General features: G+C 44.8%; 1 protein-coding gene across 5 annotated transcripts in view; it reads left to right on the forward strand.

The window, feature by feature from the left end:
* TENT4A (terminal nucleotidyltransferase 4A) overlaps window positions 1–14,547 on the forward strand; it is a 209,995-nt gene that overhangs the window by 95,167 nt on the left and 100,281 nt on the right. For all 5 annotated transcript variants that reach the window (XR_015868738.1, XM_088442339.1, XM_088442343.1 and 2 more), the window contains exons 6-7: window positions 6,950–7,057; window positions 7,252–7,380. Coding sequence is in view for 4 of the 5 variants with exons in the window: in XM_088442339.1 (XP_088298465.1) it covers window positions 6,950–7,057; window positions 7,252–7,380 (237 nt within the window). In the remaining variant the exon portion in view is untranslated. The remainder of the gene's footprint in view (window positions 1–6,949; window positions 7,058–7,251; window positions 7,381–14,547) is intronic.

The following is a 14,547-nucleotide window of genomic DNA, read 5'->3' on the forward strand; positions in this document are numbered from 1 at the left end:
CTTGCTGACTCAAAATACCTTTTTGTTGAGGCCTTCATCGAGTAGGTTCTTTAGTAGGTCTTGATATTTGCTAGTGGGGTCTTTAGTTAGGACTGTGTATGTGTTGGTGTCTTTTACAATTCTAGTGCATTCGTCTAAATAATTTAGTTTATTCACTATTGTAAACCCCCCCGCCCGCACCCTTTGTCGGCTGGTTTGATGACCAGATTGGTGTTTCTAGTTAATTCTTTTAGGGCGGCAGTTTCTCTTTTTCTAAGATTTAGATCTTGAGGTTTAAGTTTGATGTCCATGGCTTCTATGTCTTTGCTGACTAGTTTTTCAAATGTTTCGATGAGTGGACTTTTCCTGTGTGCAGGATAGAATGAGGATGGGGCTCTGAGATTTGTGTTTTATATTCTGTATTGTCTTTTGGGGGGTTGTTTCGTGTGATGGGGTTTTTGCTGAAGTACTTTGCTATGGTTAGTTTTCTTGTAAAACGATGAAGGTTAAGATGTGTCGAATTTGTTTAGGCCCTTGTTGGGAGCAAACTTCAAGCCCTTATTGAGTAGTGATATGTGGTTGCGTCCTAAGTTGGCTTTGCTTAGATTAAAGATTCCTGTTTCATCTGTCTCTGTGGGGGATCTTTGTTTTGCCTGCCTTTCCTCTGCATCCTCTCCTAGTGCGTCCAGTTTCCTTTTGTTTTGGTTGTTGCGTGTCTCTGTGCAGGCCTGCGCTGATGTCTAAAAATTGTGTGCTCCATGCTAAACTATTGTCTTGGTGTAAATCCGAGAATGGTTTTGGTAATGGCTTGGGATGTCCTTCTAGATATAGTTCGAGTCCTCTCTCTCAATTGACTGGCTATATTGTCGTAATTTGTGTTCTCATTGATACTGCATGTGGAAAAGGTTGTATTGAAGGATATCTCGTTTTCTATGTCTATGCTGATTATGTCGTCAGTTTATTTGATGACAATTGTGGTATTTTTATTGATGTTACCGAAATGGAGTTTGGTCATGTATTGTTGATAGGTCAAGTTAAACTTTTTGTAAGTGGGGGTGGGGGCTATTTTGAAAGGGGTTGTATTAACTTTTGTGTAGTGTTTTGGACTTCTTCCAAGTTTTTGATTTTTGGGATTATGGTCTTTTATGTTTAACTGCTTGTTGTTTTCCCACCTTCTCTCACTATTTTAGAGGTTTTGGTCAGTATGATTTCTTTTTCCAATTTCTTTAATCAATTTGTGTGCATGTCTTTCTACAATGAATTTGTCATCTTCCTTTATAGATGTCTAACTTCTCATATAGGGACTGTATCTCTGTTCCTAATTTGGTTCTGCTTGGTGTGTGGTTAAAGTCAATAAGTCAGTGGGAACAGTCTTTTAGTATGTTATCCCATTGGTTTATGAAACTGGAGTCTTCTGTATGATGTGTTGGGTGTGTTTTGCCCTGAGCCCTTTAGGGATAAGGTTGTTTGCAATGTACCATTGTAGGGTTTCCGTATCCCACCAGACTTTTTTGATTCTTTGATAATCAATTTTTCCATTGTGAGGAAAGTGTCACAAAAGTTCTTGCTATTGACTTGTAATTCAGTTTTGCTACCTAATTCTGTGGAGATTAGACCAACTCAAGTGGCTCTAACCTTACAGCTATGTCTAGTAACCACACGCGATGGAGCAGCTGAGCGAGGGGATATAGTTGAGTAGTAAGATAAATAGGTTGCCAAGCACTCACTGTGGGTTTACTGTATTTGTAAATGTAGGAAAAGAGGGGGGTGGGGGCGGCAGCAAGTCTTTAGAGGATGGTATATATTGTATACCACTACTAAACTTCCCCCATTTTACCTGTTTTACTCTTTGTTCAATTTGTTAATCTATCCTTCTTTGCACTGTAACTCCTTAAAGGCAGATTAAAACACAAATACTTTGTGTAATTCTGAATACCCTATACCTCTACAGCACCATCACCTACAGGCGCAGTCTATTTTAGATATATGGTCCAACATATATCTTGTTCATTTACTGGTGTACAGAAGGAAAGGGGATTCCTTCTCTAAAGACTCTCTCCTCCCCCCCCACCCCTCTTTTCCTACATTTATGAATACAGTAAACCCACAGTGAGCGATTGGCAACCTATTTTGTGCATAAGTTTAATCGTGCGTCATAACCTGGTCAGTGTGACCGGACTGGAAAGCACAAAGGAAATATTGAAAACAACTCTATTCTTTTAATTTTTCATAGTCTGTGTAGTGGTTTCAGTTGGGTTTTAATGCTACTGAAGTCCTAGTTAAAACAAACTTTTTATATCATGCTATGGAAATGTATACAAACGAGATTGGGAGAGCTGGCAATATTTTGTGATTGAGACAGCACTATTTTACTATTTTGCCTCTTCATATGTTCATGTACCAAACTCTGTAGTGGTTTAAACGATCAGGAAGGGATTTTCATGGTATAGTGCTTTTATCGTGCTGCTATAAGCTCTTCCTGCATCTCGTATCAAGGTGAAGCACAAAGCAAAAACTTTGATGTATTAACGCTGGAGTAGGGGAGAGAACTCTTCCCTCCAGTGAGCTGTGCAAGACCCACAGCACATCAGTTTAGTTACCTCCTGGCTGGCTACACTGCGCATCCAAGGCCTTGCGCGCACACAGCCGGACCCCTGACTAATATTTCATCACCATACAATCGTATGCCCACGGTGAACTCGTTAGATGTTTTGCAGAGAACGTAGAGAAGTGGTTGTCTGATCATGCATACGGATGTTCATTGTAAGGCTGGTTACACTTTCTGTCCAACCATCCAACTAGTTGGTTGGAAAGAAAATCTGACGTATGGGAGTAAATGATCAGAAATTTTCTCCTAAATGCCAAAAAACAGATGAAAACGCTCGTTCAGACAAGTTTGTTAAATGTTTGATCTAAACAATTTGTTCAAATAGTTTTTTTTTGTCCATTTTTCGGCGATTGGGAGCATATTGCTGATTGTCATTTGCTTTCATGTCTTACCAGATTTTGATTCCAACCAATAAACTAGTTGGATGGTTGGACAGAAAATCGTGTGTATGCAGCTTTAGTTTCACATTGCACTGGTTATAATGCATTTGACCCATACCACCTCAGATGTCCCCTGTAGTGCTTTCCCAGTGGAACTTGGTATTCTCGCTAGGGCAGACTGGCAGGGTGCCTGTCAGAGGTTTGCCTGGAAAAGGGGAGTGCTCACTCATAAAAGGGGGGGTGTTCTTGAAATGCACCCTTTTTTTCATCACTGTAGGGGGTGTGCCATGCACTCACTGAAATGCTGGGCTGCTCCCAAGCTCTCGCCGCAGTGTGAAGGGATGCTGTGCGCATACACTCCATCTATTCACCAGCCAGGGATTCCCCCCATGGGGCACTACAGGGTCCGTGGGTGCTAACTGCTGTTTCAGCGGGGTGCTGCCATAAGGGCAGAGCACATTTCAGAGCCTTCAAATCTGGGTATGGCATAGTCCCCGCTGAAAGGCTAGTGGGAACACTAGAATTTGGCAATGGTTTATTAGTTAACTGCCTTTAAAAGTTCAGTGCCATTTCTAGTGGCATGTAGCCATACCAATCTGATCCAGGGAATTAATTTAAATGTAAGTTAAATTGCCAATTGCTTTGCAGACATGTTTGGTCTCTCTCGTCAATGAAGCTGACAGGTACAGTAGTTAATGATATACTTTATGTAACTTCAGGTCAAGTAAGTAGGTGGGGGAGAGTGGAGAGAGAGAGAGAGCTCCTCACCCCCCCCTCTCTCTCCCCCCTCTCTCTCCACCTCCCCTCCTCCCTCTCCCCCCTCTCCTCCCCCCCCCTCTCCTCTCCCCCCCCCTCTCCTCTCCCCCCCCCCCTCTCCTCTCCCCCCCCCCTCTCCTCTCCCCCCCCCCTCTCCTCTCCCCCCCCCTCTCCTCTCCTCCCCCCCCCCCCTCTCCTCCCCCCCCCTCTCTCCCCCCCCCTTCTGATGTATTCCTTAACGTTTTCCTTTTATGACTTTTTATGGTATTCTCATTGGAATAAATTATCCATTTTAAAGTAGTTGCTGTGTTCACCCCTTCTGTTTTTTTTAATGTGGGACAGGGGTGTAGCAAGAGCTTTGGGGACCCCATGGCAACATTTGAAGGGGCCCCTTGCCAATGCTTCTAGAGACTCCACAGTTAATTTGATGTCCCATAAAAGTGCCCTATTTCACTTTATACTACACAGTGAGTGCGACCAGTTCACAATATGCCACATTATAGTGCTACCAGTTCACAATATGCCACATGGTGTGGGACCAACTGCCTCCTATCTGACCGGATACTTCCTAATACAGGATAATCCACGTTGAGTGGAGATCTTTTTAATTAAGTCACTTCTTTCTGTGACAGTCCTAATCTCAACTCCAGCCCCCACACCCCAGCTACACACAAGCAGCTGTAAACAAGGATATTTCTACTGATGGTGCTGGGCTTACTGATTAGGACAGCTGTGTTTCAGCGTTAACAGGAGTGTGGAAGTTGGATCATATCTGTGTGGAGCTTTACTGAGAAGGAGAGACATATTGCCACTGACGAGTCCCCTTTCCAAATCCAGAACCACTTGAGCCCCATAGCAATGGCACACCTTGCACCCACTTTAGCTATGCTCATTGTAACATCCATACCTTCTGTAAATTCATACACCATGGCCAAAAGTGAGAGACATAAGTATTGGTTTTCACAAAGTTTGATGCCCCAGTGTTTTTAGACCTTATTGTCATGTTACTATGGTATACTGAAGTAAAATTACAAGCATTTCATAAGTGTCAATGGCTTTTATTGACAATTACATTAAGTTTATGCAGAGAGTCAATATTTGCAGTGTTGACCCTTCTTTTTCAAGACCTCTGCAATTTGCCCTGGCATGCTGTCAATCAACTACTGGGCGGCCATACTGACTGACTGGCTGCCCATTCTTGCCTAATCAATGCTTGAAGTTTGTCAGAATTTGTGTGTTTTGGGTTATTCACCAGCCTCTTGAGGATTGACCACGTTCTCAATGGGATTATGGTTTGGGGAGTTTCCTGGCCATGGACCCACAATTTAGATGTTTTGTTCCCCGAGCCACTTTATCACTTTTGCCTTAGGGCAAGGTGCTCCATCATGCTGGAAAAAGCATTTTTTGTCACCAAACTGTTCTTGGATAGTTGGGAGAAGTTGCTCTTGGAGGATGTTTTGTTACCATTCTTTATTCATGGCTGTGTTCTTAGGCAAAATTGTAAGTGATCACACTCCCTTGGCTGAGAAGCAACCCCACACATGAATGGTCTCAAGATACTTTACTGTTGGCATGACACAGAATTAATAGTAGCGCTCACCTTTCCTTGTCCGGACAAGCGTTTTTTCATATGCCCCAAACAATCTGAAATGGGATTCGTCAGAGAAAATAACTTTACCCCAGTCCTCAGCAGTCCAATCCCTGTACCTTTTGCAGAATATCAGTCTGTCCCTGATGTTTTTCTGGAGAGGTGGCTTCTTTGCTACCTTTCTTGACAGCAGGCCATCCTCCAAGTCTTCGCCTCACTATGCTTGAAGATGCACTCACACCTGCAGATCTTGGTGGTAATAGCAAATATTCAAAGCAAGCTCTGCACTGGTGGTGCCCGATCCCGCAGCTGAATCAACTTTAGGAGACTGTCTTGGCACCTTCTGGACGTTCTTGTGCGTCATTAAGCCTTTTTCACAACTATTGAACCTCTATCCTTGAAGTTCTTGATCCGATAAATGGCTGATTTAGATGCAATCTTACTAGCAGCCATCTCCTTGCTTGTGAAGCCTTTTTTGTGCAAAGCAATGGTAATTGCTTGTTTACTTGCAGGTAACAATGGTTAACAGCAGAACAACCAATGATTTCGTGCTCCATCCTCCTTTTTAAAGCTTCCAGTCTGTTCTAACTCAATCAGCATGACTGAGTGATCTCCATCCTTGTCCTCGTCAACACTCACCTGTGTTAACGAGAGAATCGCTTACATGATGTCAGCTGGTCCTTTTTGTGGCAGGGCTGAAATGCAGTGGAAATGATTTTGGGATTAAGTTTGTCATGGCAAAGAGGGACTTTGCAATTAAATGCAATTTATCTGATCACTCTTAGACATTTTGGAGTATACGCAAATTGACATCATAAAAGCTGAAGCAGCAAACTTTGAAAACCAATGCTTGTCATTGTCAACTTTGGCCATGGCTGTACAGTGTGTTATGAGGATTACTGAATGAGTGTTAATACTTTGAACAGTGGCAGTTATGATGAAAAGGTAACTGTAGCCTGTTCATTCACTGGGAACAGTCTGAAAAATATGAATGGTTTTATTGGTAAAGGGGGTCTGGTAATGGGTACTTTTTTTTTTTTTAACCACTTGCTTGGTGTGGTTGCATCAAATGCGACCACGCCAGGCTGGTCTTTTCCTGACATGGATGCATCTAATGCAACCAGTCAAACGCCAACTGGACTGCTGCCAGAAATTAATCTTCCAGCAACTGCCAAACTCAGAGGGACCTCCCGGCACCTTTTGAACCTACAGCTCTACCTCCAATTTGTCCCGATCACTGCCATGCCACAGTGATCGGACAGCCAGCCCAGTGTAACTCCCACTCTTCCCTGGGGAAGGGGGGATGGTGTGAGAGATGAATATATACGGTCTGTGCCCAACCCCAAACCTCCCCCCTTGCTTTGCCACAGCTGTGTCCCCTCCACTAACACCATGGCTATTTTAAACTTATTTTGCATATTAAAAAAAAAAATTTTTTATATTGAATCAGGTGTAAATAGCCTTTCTTTATATAATTTTATTTCAAAAATTGACAATTTTGGGGACACTTTTGGAAAAGAAACCGTTAAGGGATGTGAATTGAGGCATATTTACGTAGATACGTTCTATTTAACTTTTTTCTATTCTAATGAGAAAATATAGTATAATTTTATTTATTTTTTTGCTTCCCCCTTACAGGTGCCAATTATTAAACTTACAGACTTGGAGACAGATGTCAAAGTGGACATCAGTTTTAATGTTAGAACTGGTGTGAAGGCTGCTCAGTTTATCAAGGATTGCATAAAGGTAAAATGTCATGCCCCCCCACCCTGGAAATCTTTCTGTACGCTGCAGAAATCATAGTAATAATGCAAGGGATCTGTTATGCAGATGAACGACTTTCAGATGTGCTTAATGTTACATGCCCCTAATATAATAGGGTAAATGCTGATTTTATTTTTTGTGAAATGTACATTAAAGGCATTTTTTTATCTCTATAGGAATACTCTTTGCTTCCTTACTTGATTTTAGTATTGAAACAGTTTCTCCTTCAAAGAGATCTAAATGAAGTTTTTACTGGTGGGATTAGCTCTTACAGTCTTATTTTAATGGCAATAAGCTTCATACAGGTAAGTTCTATTTTTTTATTTTTTTTTAAATTGTATGGAAGCAGGTTGATTTTAAAATAAAACAATTTTTCTCACTGCTATTAAATAGTAAAACTGTAACCCATTTATAGGACTCAACATATAAACAATTTTTAGCCCAAGTATTGTCTAGGTCAGTTGTGGCCAAACTCTGTCCTCTGGATTCTTAACTATTTATATTTTCCAGACCACCTAACTAGTGTACAGATTAAAAGATCAGTTTAAAATTGTTTCAAAACGCCCATTCTAACTGATAGGCTGCCTATTTTGGAAAAGCACTTGATGTGACCATCTTATCATACTCTGACAACTTCTCTAGTAAGAGGTAGCTCATCAGAGTGTAACTTATTATCAGGCAGATAAGCAATTTTTTTTTTTTTTTTAAATATAGCTTTACACCTTATCGTTAGCATTATAAGTTTGTATATATGTTGAATTGTGAGCCAGTATACATAATGTATGATTGCGGCACTGGAAACCAAAATGTTCACACTGAATTAGATTAAAAGATTGCAGTACAAACGCTGCTGAAATGTTATACCCCTTTTACAGCATAGCTAAAACCCAGGGTTAACCCAGGTTGCTTCTATGTGTAAAAGGGGCCAGGGTTTGATTCCCAGGTTGAGTGACCCGGCAATCCAACCCAGGTAACTATGTAGGGTTTAACACAAACGACCTGTGAAACCCTGCAGTGCAAACTGGTAATCCGGGTCGTCCGACCTAGGTCCCGTTCACAGCATGGGGACTTCCTGGCTTTTCAGCACTTGGAGAGATCTCCAAGCGCCGGGAGAAGTGTTCCACTGCACACATGAGCAATGTGAACGGCGCAGATCTAAACCCAGATCGGCGCCATAGTGGAAAAGGGGCATGTCCAGGGTCTGACCCATTTTGGAACTGCGTTCCAAAACTTGGGTCAGACCCTAGACTTAGGTGGAAAAGCAGTATTCCAGTCCTTACATACGGGGTCGGATACTATATTTAAATTGGTACAATTTTATAATGAGTAGTATTATGGCCATGTTAACAGTATGTGCTGATAGGATATACTGCCCTCTTTTATCTTAAATACTGCTGAAACACTATACCACACGTGGTCGGGCAGTATGAGCTTTCTTTTCTCCAAGGCACAAAGTGGTTACATTATCCTGTCTAATAAAGATATAATATTATTATCCTTTATATGATGCCACAAGGGATACACAAGAAAACAGATATTAACAGTACAAACAATGCAGGACAGATACATTGCTGCATAACACTTAGATAAGCAGCATGGTGTCTGTAACCAAGGGTTGGGTGCTGTTGTAAATTAGAGTATAATTAAGTGAAGGAGAAGCACATGAGGGAAGAGGGCCCTGCTTGTGATGGTGAAGGAGATGGGGCAGACAAACATGGGTGACACCGATGGGCTGGATACAAGGGTCACAGTAATCTGTCTATGGAAAAGGTTAGTCTAAACTTAAGAGGAAAAAACAATGAGTTCTGCAAAATTGCACCAAGCCTCGTGATTTGGGGGCCACAACCAAGGACCATTTAAGAGGTCATCTTGCTGTGTCGTTCGGTAAGGCATAGTTGGAGTGGATAAGCAGATTGCAAGGGGAGATCAGGAGGAATGTGGGCAGCATTGAAGATCCAGGTGCAGGTACAATCCATAGGCATGATGGAAATGTGGTGGTAGATAAAAGCAGTCCTTAATAGCAGAAATTGCTGCTTTGTTAAAATCTCCTTGTGTTCTCCTCCTGTAACTCCTGAATAACTTCGGCTTTAACTTAAATGTTCTATTTACACTTTAAACTATGCACTTCATATCTAGGCACTGATGTTGTAGCAGCCCCGGCTATGGCAGCCTAATAGTGACAAATAAGTATGACTCAAACCAGGTGTCAACACTGATTCCACCCCCACCCCTAACACCCTCCTCACACAACAAAAGGTCAGCAGTAAAATAAACAAATTGTGAGAGGGCAATATACCAACACACAGAGTAATTTCCTGCCTTGATAAAGATTTTAAAATAATATGAAATATGGTTTCATCAGTATGTTGGGTGCAGTAGTTAATTACCTGGGGATGAGTTCCTTCCAGTTACTAGAATAGTAAGTAATAACTCCTGAATAACTGACTTTAACATAAATGTTCTATTTACACTTTAAACGAAGCACTTCAAATCTAGGCACTATTGTTGAAGCAGCCTTGGCTATGGCAGCCTAATACATGAACATGGTAAATCAGAATCCATGAATTATTTGAGAACTACCCCTTAGTGCTGGTGTTAATGAGTTATTATCAGTTTCTTATTTAGCGCAGCATATTCTGTTGCGCTTTACAAATGGAAATAACTTTTAACAGAACCAAACTGGGTAGTAACAGACAGACATAAAGGTGAGAGCCCTGCTTGCAAGCTTACAATCTATAGGGATATAGGTGTTGATACACAAGGATTGGTGCTACATATTGCAAATTGGTCTAGCCAGATTGCACAGGTTATTGGTGGGCTGTATGATCCAGTCACACAAAAGTTTACCTAGGGCCTGGAGGATGTATACATTAGAAAATGTGAGGTTATATAACGTCTTATCGTTCATTTCTACTTCAGGGTCCATAGGGTATCCACATGATACCTTGGGGTATAGGTGATGGCAACAGACATCGGGCACCTCAGAGTAAAAGTTTTCAGCCTCCCAGGATGCACTGGGGTCCCTCTCCTATACCCCGGCGCCTCCCCTGCTGCACAGTACCTTTCCACAGCGGTCTGGTGAGCCGTGTCAGCGCTCCTCCCTCAGGCCTGCCTCCTCTCAGCTCCTCGGCGGCCATTTTCTAGGAAGTGTGCAAATGCTGTTGGAGTTTGATACAGGTGGCATCGCGGTCCGGGTCCCCCCGCATATCTCTCCTCCAATAAGGTCAGAGTGTTCAGCGCTGTTTCCTACCAGGCTCTGGTCTGTGTACTTAAATAACCTGAACTGTGATCAATTATTTCTACATTGTATGTGACTATATGCTAGCACTGTCTGACTGTACTTTCACTTCTGACTGTCAGCCATTTTACTATCCCTGTTCTTCCTCTGCTAAAGCCCTTGCGGTGCGGTGTTGCAGGGTGTTCATTGCCTCACAGTAAACAAAGTTGTTTTTTTGTGTGGGGAGTCACATTTGCTCAGTTTACACATGTCTGGGAGTGAACGTGAATATCCTCTTCAGCTAAAATGTACCACATGCTATGTACAGTTAGCGGAGGGAGATGTGAACGCTGAGGGTTTATGCAGGGCATGTTATCTTATATCACGTCCGATTTCTGCCACTGCGCCTTTACAGGAGCCGCCCTGGGCTTGTTTTGCTAAGGTACTTACAAACCGTGTGGGCCAGTTGGCGACTCTCCCTGTGTTTCCCCAGATGGGGGTTATCGCAGCAGACTGTAGTCTCATCACCCAAGCAGGGGTTCCCCAAGGAGTTGATACCTCAGGGTTTCCTGCTTCTGCCCCCCCCCCCCCCGGAGGCGGAGTCTAAATCTACCTGGCCTTATACGGGCAGTATGTGCGGCCTTGGTTATTGAGGACGAGTATCCCCCCGTGGCCAAATCTAAATACGCCGCCTTTAAGGATGTTAAGGGAGATGCCACTGTATTTCCTCTATCTGGTCAGTTAGTGGATCATTTAGAGGAGGCATGTAAAAATCCGGGTAAGCGGTTCCAACCTCAAACGCTTGGCCTTTGCATACCCATTTGCAGATAATTATTTTTCCAAATGGGAAACTCCTCCACAGGTGGATTCTCATGTCACACGCCTAGTGAGGAGTGCTACGTTGCCCATGCCCTCCATGTCCTCCTTTAAAGGATGTTACGGATTTCAAGGTGGAAATATGCCTAAAATCCATTTATTCCCTTGCTGGAGGGGCTTCCAGACTGGCTATGGCCGTGTGCTGGGTGGCCAGAGCCATGGAGCGGTGGGCGGATACCTATGAAAGTGTCTCTGGACACTGGCTCTTCCCCTGAACAGGTGGAGTTAGTGGGCAATCTTAGAGACTCAGCCATGTACATCAATGAGGCAGCCTTAGATATAGGTCTCCTCGCTTCCAGAATCTACTTGGCAGCAGTAGCGGCTCACTGCTCCCTATGGTTGCGCTCTTGGAAAACAGATGCAGATTCCAAGAAGGGATTGGAATGCTTGCCCTTTAATGGACAAGTCCTGTTTGGTCCTGATCTGGACAAAATTGTGGCCACGCTGGCAGCAGCTAAATCTGCGTGTTTGCCATTGGCTACAGTCCCATCAGGATCTGGTACTTCGTCCTTTCGGCCTTATAGGGCCCAGGGTAAGTCCAAGATACAGTCCTTTGCCAGACAGTCGGGTAACAGGAAATCTGCCAAGCCAAAGAAGCAGGCTTGGAGTACAAGACTTCCTACTCCCAAGTCGGACGATAAGCCTTCAGCCTGATGGGACGAGCCTCCCCTTGGGGGACCCCAGAGTGGGAGGCCGCCTGCTTCAGTTCGCCCAGTGCTGGTACCTGACTACCAAGGACACTTGGGTACAAGAGGTGGTCTCTCGGGGGTATGCCCTCTCCTTCCGGCGAAGGCCTACCAGCCGGTTTTTCACCACAGGCCTTCTGTTAGATCAGGACAAGGTCCTGGAGCTCCAGAAAGTGTTGCACTCTATGCTCCAGGCTGGAGTTATAGTGCCTGTTCTGTTACCCCAGAGGTGCACGGGTTTCTATTCCTATCTTTCTAGTGCAGAAACCCAATGGGTCTTACTGGCCCATCCTCAACCTCAAGTCCTTGAGGGTCCCTCGGTTCAGGATGGAGACCCTGCGTTCCATTTTTCTGGCAATGGCGCCTGGGGATATCATGGTGTCGTTGGACATTCAGGACGCCTACCTGCATGTCCCTATTATCTTAGCACACCAGCAATTCCTCAGGTTTGCAGTGCTTGACCAACATATCCAGTTTCAGGCACTGCGCTTTTGGTTGGCCACAGCGCCTTGTCTTTACCAAAGTCATGGCAGGCCACCTGCGGATGCAGGGGGTCAGTTTGTCTTATCTGGATGACCTTCGATTAGCAGGGTCTCCAGAGGTCCTCCAGCGCCATCTGCAACTGACAATATCTGTTGCAGAATCATGACTGGTTGATAAACTGGAAGAAGTCCACCCTGGTTCCCTAGTAGAGTATGCTTCATCTCGGGGCCCTGTTGGACTCTCGACAACAGAGGATCTTTGTGACAGAGGAAAAGATCTCTGCATTACAGGCAAAGGTACGCAGTTGCCTTCAGAGCCGCCGAGTGTCTGTTTACTTGGCAATGAGGTTACTGGACTCCATGGTGTCGATGTTCGACATGGTGGAATATGCCCAGTTTCACTCCAGACCTCTGCAGAAATTGATCCTCTCCAGATGGAATGGGTGGGTTGCCCCATCTGATAACGACACAGACCATGGCGCTTTCTCCGGAGGTACGTCTGTCTCTGGCTTGGTGGCTGCAGACGACTCACCTGAACTGGGGACGCCCCTTTTGGGTGGCGATCTGGTACCTTCTGACAACGGACGCCAGTCTCCGAGGCTGGGGAGTAGTGACAGGTCCACACTTGTTCCAGGGCAGGTGGACAAAAGCACAATCTTCGCTTCCAATAAACATCTTGGAATTTTGGGCGGTATTCAAAGCTCTCCAGCAAGCGAGACATTTTCTCCACGGAAAACCTGTGCAGGTACAATCGGACAACGCCACCACGCCGGCTTACATAAACCACCAAGGAGGAACCTGAAGTCAGGCGGCACTGACAGAGGTGTCCTGCATTCTGACTTGGGTGGAGGGCAATCTCCCTGCCATCTCGGCGGTGTTCATACCAGGGGTCCTCAACTGGAAAGCAGACTCTCTCAGCTGTCAAGACATGCATCCGGGAGAATGGTCTCCTCACCAGGAGGTGTTTCAACTCCTGGTGGACAAGTGAGGCCTTCCAGAGATATACCTCATGGCCTCCCGACACAACAACAAGCTGCCTGTGTACGGGTCAAGAACAAGAGACACTGAGGCTCTTCTGGTAGATGCTCTGTCGGTCCGGTGGACCTTCCAGTTTGCATACCTCTTCCCTCCATTCTTCCTTGAGTGATTTGAAAATTCAAGCAAGGAGGCAAGCTCCTGTTGGCTCCAGCGTGGCCCAGACGTCTGGTGCTCAGATCTGTTGTCTCAACGTCCGGACCTGTTGGCTCAGGGTCTTTGCCATTACCCGGACCTGAGGAGTCTGTCTTTGATGGCGTGGCTGTTGACACAGCCCTCTTAAGGTCCAGGGGTTTTTCCAGCTCTGTAGTTAACGCTATGCTCGGAAGCCTACGTCTGCAAGAATTTACCACAGTATGGCATACTTTCTTTGAATGGTGTCGCCACAGGCCTTCCGTTAGATCAGGACAAGGTCCTGGAGCTCCAGAAAGTGTTGCACTCTATGCTCCAGGCTGGAGTTATAGTGCCTGTTCTAGGATCCTCAAGTGTTCAGAATATCCAGGAGCATCCCCACTCTTAAAGGATACTGCTTTGGGACATCCCCAAGGTATCCTGTGGATACCCTATGGACACTGAAGTAGAAAATGAGATATGGTAAGAACTTACCCTTGTTATCTCTATTTCTACGAAGTAACAGCTATATTACAACATAAATCTTACTTCAGGGTCTATAGGGCTCCACAGGGGAGACGGGAGGGTTGTAGGTGGTACTTAGAGGATCGGACACAAACGGCAAAGCTTTTTCAATCCCAGGATGCTACAGTCCTTCCCCCTAAACCCCGTCCTCAGCCTGAGGGCAACTCTGTTTCGTTGGTGTCCAACAGGAGTTGCATCTCCATTTATAACAGTGGGGCTCCTATTAAGCAGCCCAAGCTTATTTTTATGATTTACCTTTATTTTCATCTATTTTACTACTGAGTAGCAGTGCGAGAGTCCTTTGGTCGTCTGCACTACTGCTCCTTCACCCCTCCGCGGTGCCATGACACTAGCCCTCAGCTAGGTACTTCCGGCGGGGCTCCGAGGGTGCCCTAGCTAGCAGGGCATCCCGGGCCCCAGACTGCAGCTGGGACTCCAGGGGACAAGTAAGGTGCATCCCCACTGGTGGGGACCCGCGTCTATGCTCTGTCTTGTCTCTGAGACAAACCAGATGCGCTGATGTCGACACGGTTCGTCTGG

The sequence above is a fragment of the Taudactylus pleione genome, unplaced genomic scaffold, assembly GCF_031769625.1.
Source record: "Taudactylus pleione unplaced genomic scaffold, aTauple2 ptg000309l, whole genome shotgun sequence".
Classification (NCBI taxonomy): Eukaryota; Metazoa; Chordata; class Amphibia; order Anura; family Myobatrachidae; genus Taudactylus; species Taudactylus pleione.